Source organism: Arachis ipaensis, chromosome B3 (genome assembly GCF_059453495.1).
Source record: "Arachis ipaensis isolate K30076 ecotype BB chromosome B3, ASM5945349v1, whole genome shotgun sequence".
In the NCBI taxonomy this organism is placed as follows: Eukaryota; Viridiplantae; Streptophyta; class Magnoliopsida; order Fabales; family Fabaceae; genus Arachis; species Arachis ipaensis.
Window position 1 is genome coordinate 123,209,419 of NC_142438.1, and position 13,635 is coordinate 123,223,053.

At 37.2% G+C, this 13,635-nt stretch overlaps 1 protein-coding gene across 1 annotated transcript; it reads left to right on the forward strand.

The window, feature by feature from the left end:
- The first annotated feature begins 1,051 nt into the window (after positions 1–1,051).
- LOC107630903 (phosphatidylinositol 4-phosphate 5-kinase 2) lies at positions 1,052–5,784 on the forward strand. Its single transcript, XM_016334187.3, has 8 exons — positions 1,052–2,424; positions 2,516–2,680; positions 2,848–3,013; positions 3,178–3,288; positions 3,397–3,590; positions 3,695–3,825; positions 3,901–3,943; positions 4,919–5,784. Exons 1-8 carry the CDS (start codon positions 1,325–1,327, stop codon positions 5,244–5,246), a joined length of 2,238 nt encoding a protein of 745 aa, XP_016189673.1. The 5' UTR covers positions 1,052–1,324; the 3' UTR covers positions 5,247–5,784.
- Positions 5,785–13,635: the final 7,851 nt, after the last annotated feature.

A 13,635-nucleotide genomic window follows, 5' to 3' on the forward strand; every position in this document is an offset into this window, starting at 1 on the left:
TAGGAAAATATAATAGTTTACTCTTTTTTCCCTTCTTCGTTCTTCTACTCTTCTTTTTCTTATTCTTCATTTTTCGACTCTTCTTGTATATATAATTTGTTTTCTTTCTGTGTCCTTTATTTAGGATATAAAACAATTTTTACATTAGTCTAAATGATCGAATTCTTAAGAACAATATCCAAACATTTGAACCTTTTTCACATGCTGGGGAAAAAATATATATTTATTTTTTTTAAAGAAAACGCCAGTGGTTTATGGAAAGAAACTAGTTTAATGTTGATTTAGGTAAGTTGGCCCAAGGTTAAGGTGGTTAATTTAGTTGAGCACAATAAATGAAGTGGGCATGTTCCCGCGCAGAGTTTCTTAATTCCTTCGTTATGATTGGCTTAAACTTAAACATGGGGCACAGTGCCGCACAACCACACAGCCTAAGCCTTATTCATGATCATAGCCGTTGTGACTTGTGAACCAAACCCATTTATTTCCAACTCCCCACTCCTTGCTTCTCCTAGCCCCAACAAAATTACTGTGTACCACCCCTACTAACCCATGGTTTCGTTCGTTCTTTCTTTTTTCCCCTCTAATTACTACTAATTTTTTCCCATAAATATAAGTTACCACTTTTTATAAAAGGATTTGTCTAACAACATACATTCATATATATCTGATTATTAATAAAAAAGATTTTAGACACCAAAAAAATAAAAAATATTTTAATAAGTCTTTTTTTAGACATCGAAACACATTTTCTAAAGATGTTTAAAGTATTTACAAATGAATTACACACATTAGTTAAAAAAAGGAAAATGATAAATCCGTGGAAAACCATGCATGGTCTTAATTTTTCCATGAGCATAGTCAGCCTTGTTAGTAATGAGTAGTGAGTGGAATTACTACGTGATGTCCACTATGTGTTTGATTGATGACCCACTTTGATTAATGGAGAAATTAGTAGCATATAATAGAGAAATTAATAGATGTGGGAGTGAATGCATGCGGTGTAAAGTAAAAGACATAAGAAGGGCATGCAATGAGGCAATCCACATAGAGTGTAGAGTAGATCCCTACGAATACTAATATTAACAGTGTAATACCTGTGGGCGCGGGGGATACACAATAGTGGTACCAAAATTCACGTGGAATTTGGTAGAGCCTATGTCTATGTATGTTGTATGTTGGGAAGGGAGAGTGAGCGAGTGAGAGTGAGAGGGTATTAGCGATCCCCAATGTGGAAGGCACCACTAACCAAGATAGCTTTACCTATGCCTTAGCCCTTAGCACTTCACTTTCCGGCAACTCATCTTCGCCGCCGCCGGTCATAACAATGCAAGAGGGCCTCTTAACTCTCTCTCACCAAGACATTCATCTAAACCCTAACAACTCTGCTACTCCAAAGAAGAAAAAATCGCAGCAGCACTCACACACACTCACAACAACCGACAACCTTCTTCTCCCTTCAGCCTGCATACAACCTGCTCGGACACGATCCCAACCGGCCTCTCGCCGAGTCTCTCCCTCCTCCTCCTCCGCCGCCGACGACTCCCCTACCCCCGCCGCCAGAGAGAAGACACTTCCCAACGGCGACATCTACATCGGCACCCTGTCTGGGAACGCTCCTCATGGCGCCGGAAAGTACCTATGGTCCGATGGCTGCATGTACGAGGGAGAGTGGCGGAGAGGCAAGGCCTGCGGCAAAGGAAGGTTCTCGTGGCCCTCCGGCGCCACCTACGAGGGAGACTTCAAGTCCGGTCGGATCGATGGCTTCGGCTCCTTCATTGGAGTCGACGGCGACATGTACCGCGGATCATGGGTCGCCGACAGAAAGCACGGCTTCGGTGAGAAACGCTACGGCAACGGAGACGTGTACCAAGGTTGGTGGAAGTGCAACTTGCAGGACGGCGAGGGAAGGTACGTGTGGAGGAACGGAAATGAGTATATCGGAGAGTGGAAGAACGGTGTCATTTCGGGGAAAGGTATTTTGGTTTGGGCGAATGGGAACCGCTACGAAGGTTTCTGGGAAGAAGGAGTGCCCAAAGGGAAGGGTGTGTTCACTTGGGGCGATGGAAGCGGAAGAAGCTGTGCCGGTAACTGGGGGAAGGAGTTTGTCAATGAAGAAGGGAAGAAGAGCGTGCGCTGTTCGGTCGATGGTGGCAGAAGGAGCGTCAGTTTTCCCAGGATTTGCATTTGGGAGCTTGATGGTGAAGCTGGTGACATTACCTGTGACATTGTTGATAATGCCGAAGCTTCTATGTTTTACAGGGACGGCAGCGAGTCTGAGAATGGTGGAGAGAGTAGTAGCTGCGGGGTTTCTTCTCAGAAGAGTCCTTGTTGGTCTCTTGATGGTGATTTCAAGAAACCAGGTCAAACTGTGTCCAAGGGGCACAAGAACTATGATTTGATGGTTAATCTTCAACTTGGTATCAGGTAGGTGTATTATTTCTTTTTTAGCAGCTGGGTTCCAATTTTATCTGATTTTTCTATGTTTATATTTCGAGGAGTTGGTTTCTATTTTTAGGTACACTGTTGGAAAGTATACCCCCATCGTGCGAGATCTCCGGCCAGGGGATTTCGATCCGAACGAGAAATTCTGGACGAGATTCCCGCCGGAAGGGTCCAAGGTTACGCCTCGGCATCAGTCAATGGACTTCAGGTGGAAAGACTATTGTCCCATGGTGTTCAGGTGTGTTGGCATTATTGTTATTATGAGTCAATTTTATTAATTGTTGTTGTTTTTACTTGCCTTCATTTCTGAGTGAGGAAAGATTTTTTTGTTGTGTATACCATACTAATTCTGCCTATATCTTTGGTGGTTACTTGTTTTTGTTGGTTGGTTGGTTGGGTAATTAGACATCTAAGGGAATTATTTGCCATAGATCCTGCGGACTACATGCTTGCCATTTGCGGAAGTGACACACTCAGAGAGATGTCTTCTCCTGGCAAAAGTGGAAGCTTGTTTTATCTCACTCAAGATGACAGATTCATAATCAAGACCGTCAAGAAATCTGAGGTCAAGGTTAGTAGTTGTTGCTTTCCTAGCCAAGTATAGACTTGGAAGTTGGAATCCCGTAATTTTCAAGTGAAAAACTCTGTTATTTATTATGTTCAGCAAGGTAAAACTTTTGGTCACCATGCTTTTTATCTGGGTATTCAATAACAATTAATTGGTGCCCATGTCAGGTTCTCATTAGGATGCTTCCAAGTTACTATCAGCATGTTTGTCAGTACAAGAACTCCCTGGTAACAGCATTCCTTGGGGTACATTGTGTCAAGCCTGTTGGGGGTCAAAAGGTATGATTTCCCGTTTGAGTTTTGGAGTTATTGGTTTGGTTAACCTTCCAAATTCCCTGTTGTGGTGTGATGAAAATTTGTAATGCTCATAATGCTATGACAAAACAGACTCGGTTCATCGTAATGGGAAATGTATTTTGTTCGGAGTATCGCATCCATAAGAGGTTTGACCTCAAAGGTTCTTCTTATGGCCGGATAACAGATAAGCCCCAGGAGGAGATTGACGAGACTACCACTCTCAAGGACCTTGATCTCAATTTTGTCTTTCGCCTAGAACAGTCGTGGTTTCAAGAGCTTAAATGGTACAGTACCAAACTTTCTGAGTTCCTTGTTTTGCTTTTACATTCAACGTTAACTGCTGCTCTTGGGGTTAGTCTGGTCTTATGTTATAGTGGCTTATACTCAGGCAACTTGATAGAGACACTGAGTTCCTGGAAGCAGAGGGGATCATGGATTACAGTCTTCTCATTGGCGTTCATTTTCGTGATGATTGCTCATTTGATGAATTGAAAACCTCACCAGATGATTTGAGGGGAGGTATATATATATATTTATTTTCTAGTTCTTATCCTTTCATGTGAATTCACTAAATCTGCATGCTTATGGATGTAGCCGGCAAGAGAGATGCCCATGATGATGAGGTGCTCATATGCAGGTATGCTCTTTTCTATTTATGTCCTCTTCTTTTTGTATGTATATAGAAATCCTTCTTGTCTCTCTAGCGTAGAATAGTTTGCATTTCTTTATCATTAATTTATGATCATTATCAATATCCTATAGAAACAGTTGGTGATTTGGAAATCTTGATGCGCTTTAATTGTTCTGTCTAAAACTGTTGAGGTAATTCCAGACCAGGCATTTATAGTCCAACAGGACCATTTGGTGGATTCTTGTAATCATGCATTAATTCTCAGTAACTTAAATTTACTACTAGATGATTCATGAGAGAATGGCGTATCAATCTATAACATCAATATCTTGTTTGTACATGTTGGTGGAATTGCTTTCCCTTGTGTGCATGTGCTGTGTCGTTGAGGTTTGGTGCAAATGGTCCCGGGTTTAAAAAATTAACCAGAGAGGCTAGTTCTTCTGTCTTTAAATGTCAAATAGTACATGGTCATGTAAAAAGAACTGAAAGGTGAAAGAGGATTATATTTGCCATTCTCTCTAGTCTTTAGACCTATCCATCTATGAACTTATTGAACTCTTATTAAAGAAATGAATCAATGATCCCGTTGGGGAAATTGTTGACAGTTTTTGTTGACAATTGACAACAAATGCCGGTGGGGTCCAGTTGATCTTTTAGGTAGGGCAATAGCTTTCTTTTGTAAAGAAAGCCAAATGTTAAACTGACAAAGACATTGATGGATCAGTGGTCGTTTTTAGGACTTGAATCTTGGGACATACATATTTGCGGGGCAGTGACATATCATAAGCATTTTCGTTTTTTCTTGACATATGCATGAGTATTTATTGTTTTTGCTCCCTCCTCATTCTTTGATTTAAACCTAACTAATGGCAACCTTTAACTTACATAAATTGATAATTACTCTCTCCATCCATAATATCTATCAATCTAAAAATTATGCGAGAACTCGTCCATAATTGTGATTCGTCCTTGATTTTTCAGGGGACCTCTAATCCGGCTTGGAATGAACATGCCTGCAAGAGCTGAGAGAGTGTGTAAGGGTGGTGGATTGGATCAGTTGGTGGTGGCAGGTAGTGGTGGTGGGAGTAGTAGCAACTCAACTCCTTCAGAGAGTAGCAGTGAGATCTCTGATGTAATCCTCTACTTTGGTATCATTGACATTTTACAAGACTATGATATTAGCAAAAAGCTAGAGCATGCATACAAGTCACTGCAAGTGGATCCCACTTCCATCTCAGCCGTTGATCCTAAGCTATACTCCAAAAGGTTCAGGGATTTCATACACAGAATCTTTGTAGAGGACACATGATATGCTTGGGGGAATAAGACCACTGGAAAAACCATGAGCATTCCTTGTAAAAATGGTTGCTTGTCTAAGTTGGAATTGGAGGCCCTGCAACATTCTTGGTGGGAAAATTTTTCTCATAGCCATTGCAAAATACAATGGTTGAAATAGATGGCGGGAGAAAACTTCCACAACAGATGCTATTTTTTTGTTCTTCAGTTTGGAGGGGAAGGCATTTTCCTTTTCACACAATAGCTTTGTACATCTTATGGCATCACTGGCATGTGATGAAATATTCTTTTTTTTTTTTTCCTTTCTTTTTTCTTATTGCTTTTTGTTGTGGATGTGGACCATTGTGGGGGTGTAGAGAAAAAGGGTATAGAGGTAAATAGAAAAATGCAAATGGATATGGTTATGGAAGAGGGTAGGGTGGGATTCAAATTGACCTAGGAGGGGTTTAATAACTGTACAGAGAGACAGTCAAAGATTGATGATAGTAGAATTGAACATACAATTTTTGGTTGTAGAAAAACAAAAATCAAAAAGACATGTTTTTAGTCTAGTTTACCTGTTGTGCAAGAAAGTAAAGTTTCCAGAGAGGGGGGCCCTACACTGTCCCGCAGTCTCATTCAAACGGGTATTTCTCTTTCACTTTTTATTTTTTTGGCAGTGAGTAAGCCATAAAAAGAAGAGAAAGGCAAACGAGAAAGAAAAGAGGTGGTTGTTTCGTTGGTTCATGTTCCTGTTTCTTTAATGTTACCACTCTCATATATTAATATATGAACCAAGTTTGAAAAAAAGAAAAGAAAAAACATAACAATAATACGGGGGTATGCCCCTTTCTTTCTTCTTTTGAACAAAACGGAGACCAAGGTGCAAACAAAGCAAGACGACAAAGCAATATAAATTGGTGGCATGTCAATGTGGACCAACTGGCTTGGCATATGATAGCTATGTATGCATGTTATGTCTATGGCATTGTGCATTTTAATATTGAGAAGAAATGATGCAACTTCAACGGAGAAGTAGCTTCCCCCTTACAACACCAGAGAGCCCAATAGGAATGAGGTGAAGTGAGCAATGAAAGACAAAAAATAAAATAAAATAAAAAAAAACAGTGATATTGATGTGTCACTATAGTCAAGATATGGAGAAGCAAGAGGTTGTTGTGTTAGGCAAGGAAAGAAAGCTAGAAAGTGAAAGTAATGGAAACTGTTGGGTGCTGGTGTGCCTGCTTTGATTTGGAAGTTTATTGAGGGTGATCGTGGCCGTTTGTAGAGAGTAGAGACTGTGACTGTGACTGTGAGTGAACATCCAAATAGATAGCAACAGTTATGATCCCAAATCTGCCTTTGCCTGCTCGCTCCTGCCTACTTCCTATTTCTTTGTTTTCTATTTACACTATGAATGAATAGATCCATTCATTTCCCATTCACTCTGCCAATTTCGTAATCTTTTAACTTTTCTTTGTCATTTTCTCTGTCTCCTTCTCATCAGACAGTAATTTTATTTTACATTGTATATGGTTGGTTGGTGTATATTAAATTATTAAGGTATGGTCCAAACTATATTATATAGTAATGGTAATGTATGCATAATGCATTGTTGGTCTAATTCAAGATCAAATGAATTCCCAGCCTGGATTCTGAACCACATCTTCAAAGAAAGCATCACTTTATTTTAGGCTCAATTCAAAATGCAAATTATTATGTTAATGTGTGTGGAAATTAAAATTAAATAATAACAATTATGGCATGGATTGACACTGGTGAGAGCATATGACACCACAGCGTTAATGTCAGGAAGGAGATACGCTTTGGTCACCATTTTGATATGTGAAGGATTTGGAGCAGTGACAGTGTAGCACATTGCATCATTGCACAACAACGCAATCAATGGATTCAAGTCAGGAAAGAAATTCAGTTATTATTATTAGGATTTAATGTCGGTAACAACTAACAAGGCTGTTTTTCAAGACTGTAAACTAATGATTTTACGTCCAAAATGAAATGAATGATTTTGCTTTGGTGAATCATCAGAATAATATGGAATGATTGGACAAATTAATTAAAGAACCAAACAGAACCGCTTTTTTGCGTTACAGCACCACACGCATGCTCAGCCACAGGCCACAGCCACTTCGCAGAATTATGTGTCTCTGTCTCTTCATCAATATTTATTTATTTATTTATTTTAAACAAACTATTTAATTTTCTCCTTTCCCGTTTAACAAAATTATAAATTTTGAGCCTCTTTGTCCTAGTTCGATTCATCACTTCTCAGTTTTCACGCTTTCTATAACACTACAACCAAATACCGTAAGACTGCATTTGTTTTATGAGACTGCCATGATACTGGAGATTGGGGATTTAGTATTGTGCTTGGTGATCACATATAAGAAATTAAAATTTTTACAATAAAAATTAAAATTTTAATAATATTTTTTTATAAAATACTGTCATTTAAATTTTTTAATTTTAAATTTATCAATCAGTTTTTATATTTATCTTAATATAATTTAGTCTTATATATTTTACACTAAATATAATACAAAGACTTAATTTAATCTTTATTTCTTTGGTTCAATCTCTTTTCTAAATGCAGGCTAAAAAATGCATTTGTCTTACATTTTCAAAATGTGTTTAATTTTTAATTTGAATTTTTTACGTAGAACCATAGAAGAGAATGTTCAAAACAAATTTTGGTGACAATATATTAATTCCAATTTTTAGCAATAATAATTTTTTTTTAAGATTATATTTTCTTTTTGTAAGAATTTAATTGCACGGGCAGAGCATACAATTTCCATTTTCTAAATTTAAAAAAAAAATAAAAGAAAAGGAAAATCAAATGTGCAAAGGCGTGTTTTTGGTATCAACCCTGGACCCTATGACATTTTTAGATATAGATCAGTATGGAATTTATGATTTATGGCAAACCTTGGTGAGTCTGGGCTGATTTGGTAGCCGTAGCCCACAGCTAGAAACGTTTTCAATAATCCTATGTGGCCCTTACCTAAAACTCAACAACTTTCGTAACAATGATACTTATAGGACATGGGCCCAAAATAGAAAAGAATCAAACCCAAAAAAGGAAAAGAAAAAGAAAAGAGTAAAGGATTTGGTCCTTATTATTTGAGCCAAGTCTTAATGTAGTCTTTAACATTTTAAAGTTTTATTTCAATCTTAAAAAAGTTTCAGATGTCTTGTTACAATTCTCAAAAATTTCAAATAGGTTATCTTATTATTAAATTTGACACAAACAAATCGCATATTGAAGAGACAATAATATTTAATTTTAATTTGTAAACAAAATTTATTGACCAATTTAAAAGTTTTTTCTTTAATCTTGAAACATTGATTATTGATTGATAGAATTTTGAGTTTTGTATAAGAAGCAAGTTGAGAAGAAGAAGTGTTACAAAAATGTTTTAATTATATTTTTTTAACACACAAAAGAATACGTGAATTAAGTGATAAGGTTGTAATGTCTATATTGCTTACTCTGTTAACTGACAACATTGAACCTGTTTGAAATTTTTTAAGACAAAAATTGACGTTTAAAATATTACGGACTAAATCCTAGGATTTAATCCAAATGTTAAGGAATAAAATAGTATTTAACCTAAAAAAAAATATGTTGATAATATAAAATGTAATTAATTTTGATGCTTTTAAAGTATAAATTAAATTTACACCTATATCCAATTATGTAATATCATATTAAAAAAATAACTACATTTTACATTAATTGCATGAATAATCATTAAAAAAATTATTAAATTTATATAAAATAAATTTATTTTAAAACTAAATAAAATTTAAAAATTTTCGAATTATGTCTAACATTTAGTATCCCAAATATAATTTTTTAATTAATTATTTAAGTTTATGTTAAATAAAAATAAAAGAATTATGTTTTGATGTTTTTTTAGATATTATATTAAATTTAAAATCTATGCATTACAATTGTGAAAATTTTATTTTATAGCGATAAATTGATTCAATTTAAATTTATATTAACCAAGTTACTATAAATTAAGAGTGGCAAAGGAAATCCGTCTGCCTGTCCCCCAAAGCCCACTCAAATATGGAGTGGATCGATCCATCTTATTAAATTGATATGGATTCAACTCGTTATCCCATTTCGCCAAAAGACGAAATGGCACATCTCAAAATAATATTATTCTAAATTTCAAACACATTTAAATCATAAAATTAACCATAATAACTTACTAAGTTTCAAACACAACAACAATACAACATAAATAATTAAATAAATAATCCATACATAAATTTATATCTAATAATTAAACTACAATTAAGTCAAAACACACAAACATAATTCATAAATCAACACATAAATTAATTGTCAACTTCCAAATCAATAAAATTTGAATATGTTCTAGAAGTATCTCACCTAGCACCTTGAGGAATCACATCTTCACTTTCACCTACAATTAAATGGGTATCCAAATTTTAGTGGTAGAAAAATAGGCTGAACTCGTCAGGCCAAACCGCCAAAAAAGATGGGTCAAGGAGATATTTTGGACTTGCAAACCCGCAGACTTTGGCAGGGCGGGCTGGCTAAGCAGGTTGCCTTTTTTTTTTTTAGGTTATTTTGGTAATTTTAAAGATGATATAAAAACAAAAATTAGATTACGGTTTCTTGCTTTCACCGTTCTAAACACAGCCTCCCTACTCCCTGAGCTCATTCTTCACTCTCGTCTCTCACTCTCTCAGCAGTGGCAAAAGTGGCAATTCCATTACACAGTCGCATCGGCGTCCCTACCTTAGAGCACAGCGAAGGCGTCTCCCTCTTTCACAGCTCTCCATTAGGGGTGTGCATGGGCCGGGTGAAACCGGGTTTGATGTGATCCAGACCCGACCCGAAATATATACCGGGCCTATTTGTTAGACCCGAACCTGATCTTAGACCCGATGAAACCTATACACTTTCGGGCCATGATTATACCGGGTAAAAACCGGGTGAAAACTGGGCCATTAACATTATATTACCTTGATCCTTCTTGTAAGTTAGCATGTAAAAATATCCAAATTTCCAAGACTCCAATCATTATTTGACATGGTAAAATTCACTTAGAAAAATATAATAAGAACCAACTCTTCTCTAAAATTAAAGCATAACCATAATCAATACTAATATTGCCTAATAACACCAAATATTTAAATCAATACAAATAACACAAGATTATGCATTAGTCTAAAGTCTTATGCATTTTAAACATAAAATATTAACTTATAGTCTTATATATAATGACTAATAACACAAAATATTAAGGTTTACAACACTTAAATTTCACATAATAATAGCCATCATCCATCACTAATAACACAAAATATTAATTATGTATGATGACCGGGCCACCGGGCCAATTTCGGGTGACCTAAGCTATGGCCCGGACCCGACCCAAAATAATGACCAGGTCTATTTTTGAGACCCATACCCGACCCTAGACCCGATGAAATCACACCAAATTAGCCCCTAAAGTGTTCGGGACCGGACCGGGCTATGCACACCCCTACTCTCCATATCATCCCCCTCTCTCATCATGTCTCTCTCTCCCTCACATTCGCGGTGACAAGGCACCGTCGTCTCGCCTCTCTCACAGCTCTACCTCTCGTCTCTGACTTTCTATGTGTCGCGTTTCTCTCTCCCTCGCATTCGCGACGACAAGGCGCGCTCATCTCTCCTCTTTCAGGTATGCGGCGGATAGCAGTAAAGTGCTCCTGTTCTCTGCCGAAAAGCTTCTCCTCTAGTAAGCTATTTGTTTATTTGTTTTTTTTTATTTTTCTATTTGTGGAATGGATGTTTGATACTTTGATTATTCTATTTGATTACTGATTCTGTTTTGACCACTGGAAAGTTCCTCCTCAAGTAAGCTATTTGTTTATTTTTTATTTTTCTATTTGTGGGAGAGATATTTGATACTTAGATGATTCTATTTTATTACTGATTCTGTTTATTATTGATCAATATTCAATAATAAACAAAGTATCAAACAAAATCAATGGTCAATAATAAACAGAATCAGCAATCAAATAAAATAATCAAAGTATTAAACATCCCTCCCACAAACAGAAAAAATAAAAGAAAAATAAACAAATAAACAAATAGCTTACTAAAGGAGGAGCTTTCCGGAAGAGAATAGGAGCACTTCACCGTCGTCTGCCGCAGAACTGAGAGAGGAAAGACGAGCGCGCCTTGCCTCCGTGAATTCAAGGGAGAGAGAGACACACGCAGAGAGAGCTAGGGACGAGAGATAGAGTTGTGAGAGAGGAGAGACGACTGTATCTTGCTACCATGAATGTGAGGGAGAGAAAGGGAGGACACAGAGAGAGCTAGGGATGAGATGGAGAGCTATGAGAGAGGGAGACGCCTTCCCCGATGCTCTGAGCAAGGGACGCTGATGTGACTATGCAATGGAATTGCTGCTGCTGCTGTCGTCGCTGCAAAGAATGCGAGAGTGAAAGACGAGAGTGAAGAGGGAGCTTAGGGAGTAAGGAGGCTGCATTTGAAACGGTGAAAGTGTGAATCCCTAATCCAAATTTTGTATTTATATCATCTTTAAAATTAGGGTTAAGTACTGTTTTGGTTCTTAAAGTTGAGCGTGAAAATCGAAACCGTCTCTCATTTAATTTTCGATTTAGAATCGTCCTTAACGTTTTTTTCGTATTAAAATCGTCCTTTTAATAAAATTTTTAATTTAATTCCTAAACTACCCCTATTTTAATAAAAAAATAAAATTTAAAAAAAAAAAAGCGTTTTGGGGGAGGGGGCAAAGGAAACGCGTTGGGGGTGGGGGGGGGGAAGGAAACGCGTTGGGGTGGGGGGTGGGGGAAAGGAAACGCGGGAGGGAGGGGAGGAGTCCTTCGCCATAGCCGCCGCTATCATCCGACACCTGCATAGTCTCCAGTCCGCCCACGAGCCGCTGCCAGAACCACGACCAGAGGAAGACGTCGCCGCCTTCCCTTCATGCATGCTTCTGCCGCCACCGTGGAGTGCGTCGCCGGGAAGGGGAGCCCGAGCTGCCGATCTACCCAGCCATGGAGTGTGTCGCCGCCGTTCATGCATGCTCCTGCCACCGCCGATCTACCCAGCCGCCGTCACTCCGTCGCCCACGAGCTGCCGGTGGTCCTGCTTCGCCTTCTGCATCTGCTTCTTTGTGCTTTGAATTTTTGATTTGGCTTTGTGCTTCTCTGTTGATTTGGCTTTGTGCTTGAATTTTCTGCTTCTGCTTTTCTTTCTTGTTGAATTTTCTGCTTTGTGCTTGAGTTTCTGCTTTGCTTCTCCATTGTTGAGTTTCTGCTTCTGCTTCTCCATTGTTGATTTGTTACTTTCTGTTTTTGCTTGTGTTAAATTTGTGTTGATTTGTTGATTTTCTTCTTCTCTGTTGATGCTGTTATTCTTGGAGGTGGAGGTGGAGGTGTTGGTGTTTGTGCCGGTGTTAGTGCCGGTGTTAGTGTTGGTGTTGGTGCCGGTGCCGGTGTCGGTGCCGGTGCCGGTGCCGGTGCCGGTGGTGGAGGTAAAGGTGCCAGTAGTGATGAAGGGTATTTTTGTCCAAAAAATTTTAAAAGGATGATTTTAATACGAAAAAAAAAAACGTTAAGGACGTTTCTAAATCGAAAATTAGATGAGGGACGGTTTCAATTTTCACGCTCAGCTTTAGGGACCAAAACAACACTTAATCTTTAAAGTTACTAAAATAACCTAAAAAAAAAGACAGCCCACCTTGCACCGCCAAATGCTGCAGGTTCGGCAGTGCGGGGATTGGTAGGTTTTAAAAGTTTGGTCGGTCCAAAATCTCTCCCCGTTTTGCCTTTTTTTTTGGCAGGTTTGGCCCAACAAGTCACCGTTACCATAAATGATGAGGAATGCTAAAAAACAAATAGAAGTTATTATTTTTAACCAGCAATTAGTCAATAATATTTAAAAATGTGGACTAAAAATATATTATTAAATTATTATATTTAGTAATGTTCATGAATCGAGCCAAATTTAATTAAATCCTGATTTATGTCTAAAAGGTCATAGGGTCTATTTTGATGCGACCCGAAATAAAATGGATTAAATAGGATTAACCCGATATAAAATTAGTATATACAAAATTTTAAATTTTATATACTAAAGTAATAAGATTTTATTTTTAAAAATTAAATTTAATAAATATTATATCATATTTATATCAAAATAAATTACTTTTAACAAAATCAATACCGTATAATATAAAAATATTAATTTAAATATAAAAATATAATATGACATTATTAATTTCACTTGAAAATATATATTTTTTATCATAAAAAGTAATTTTTCGATGAATCGAGTGATCCGAAGTACAATATGAATCTAATCTAAAAATAACATCAAATAAAAATAATAAATTAGAATC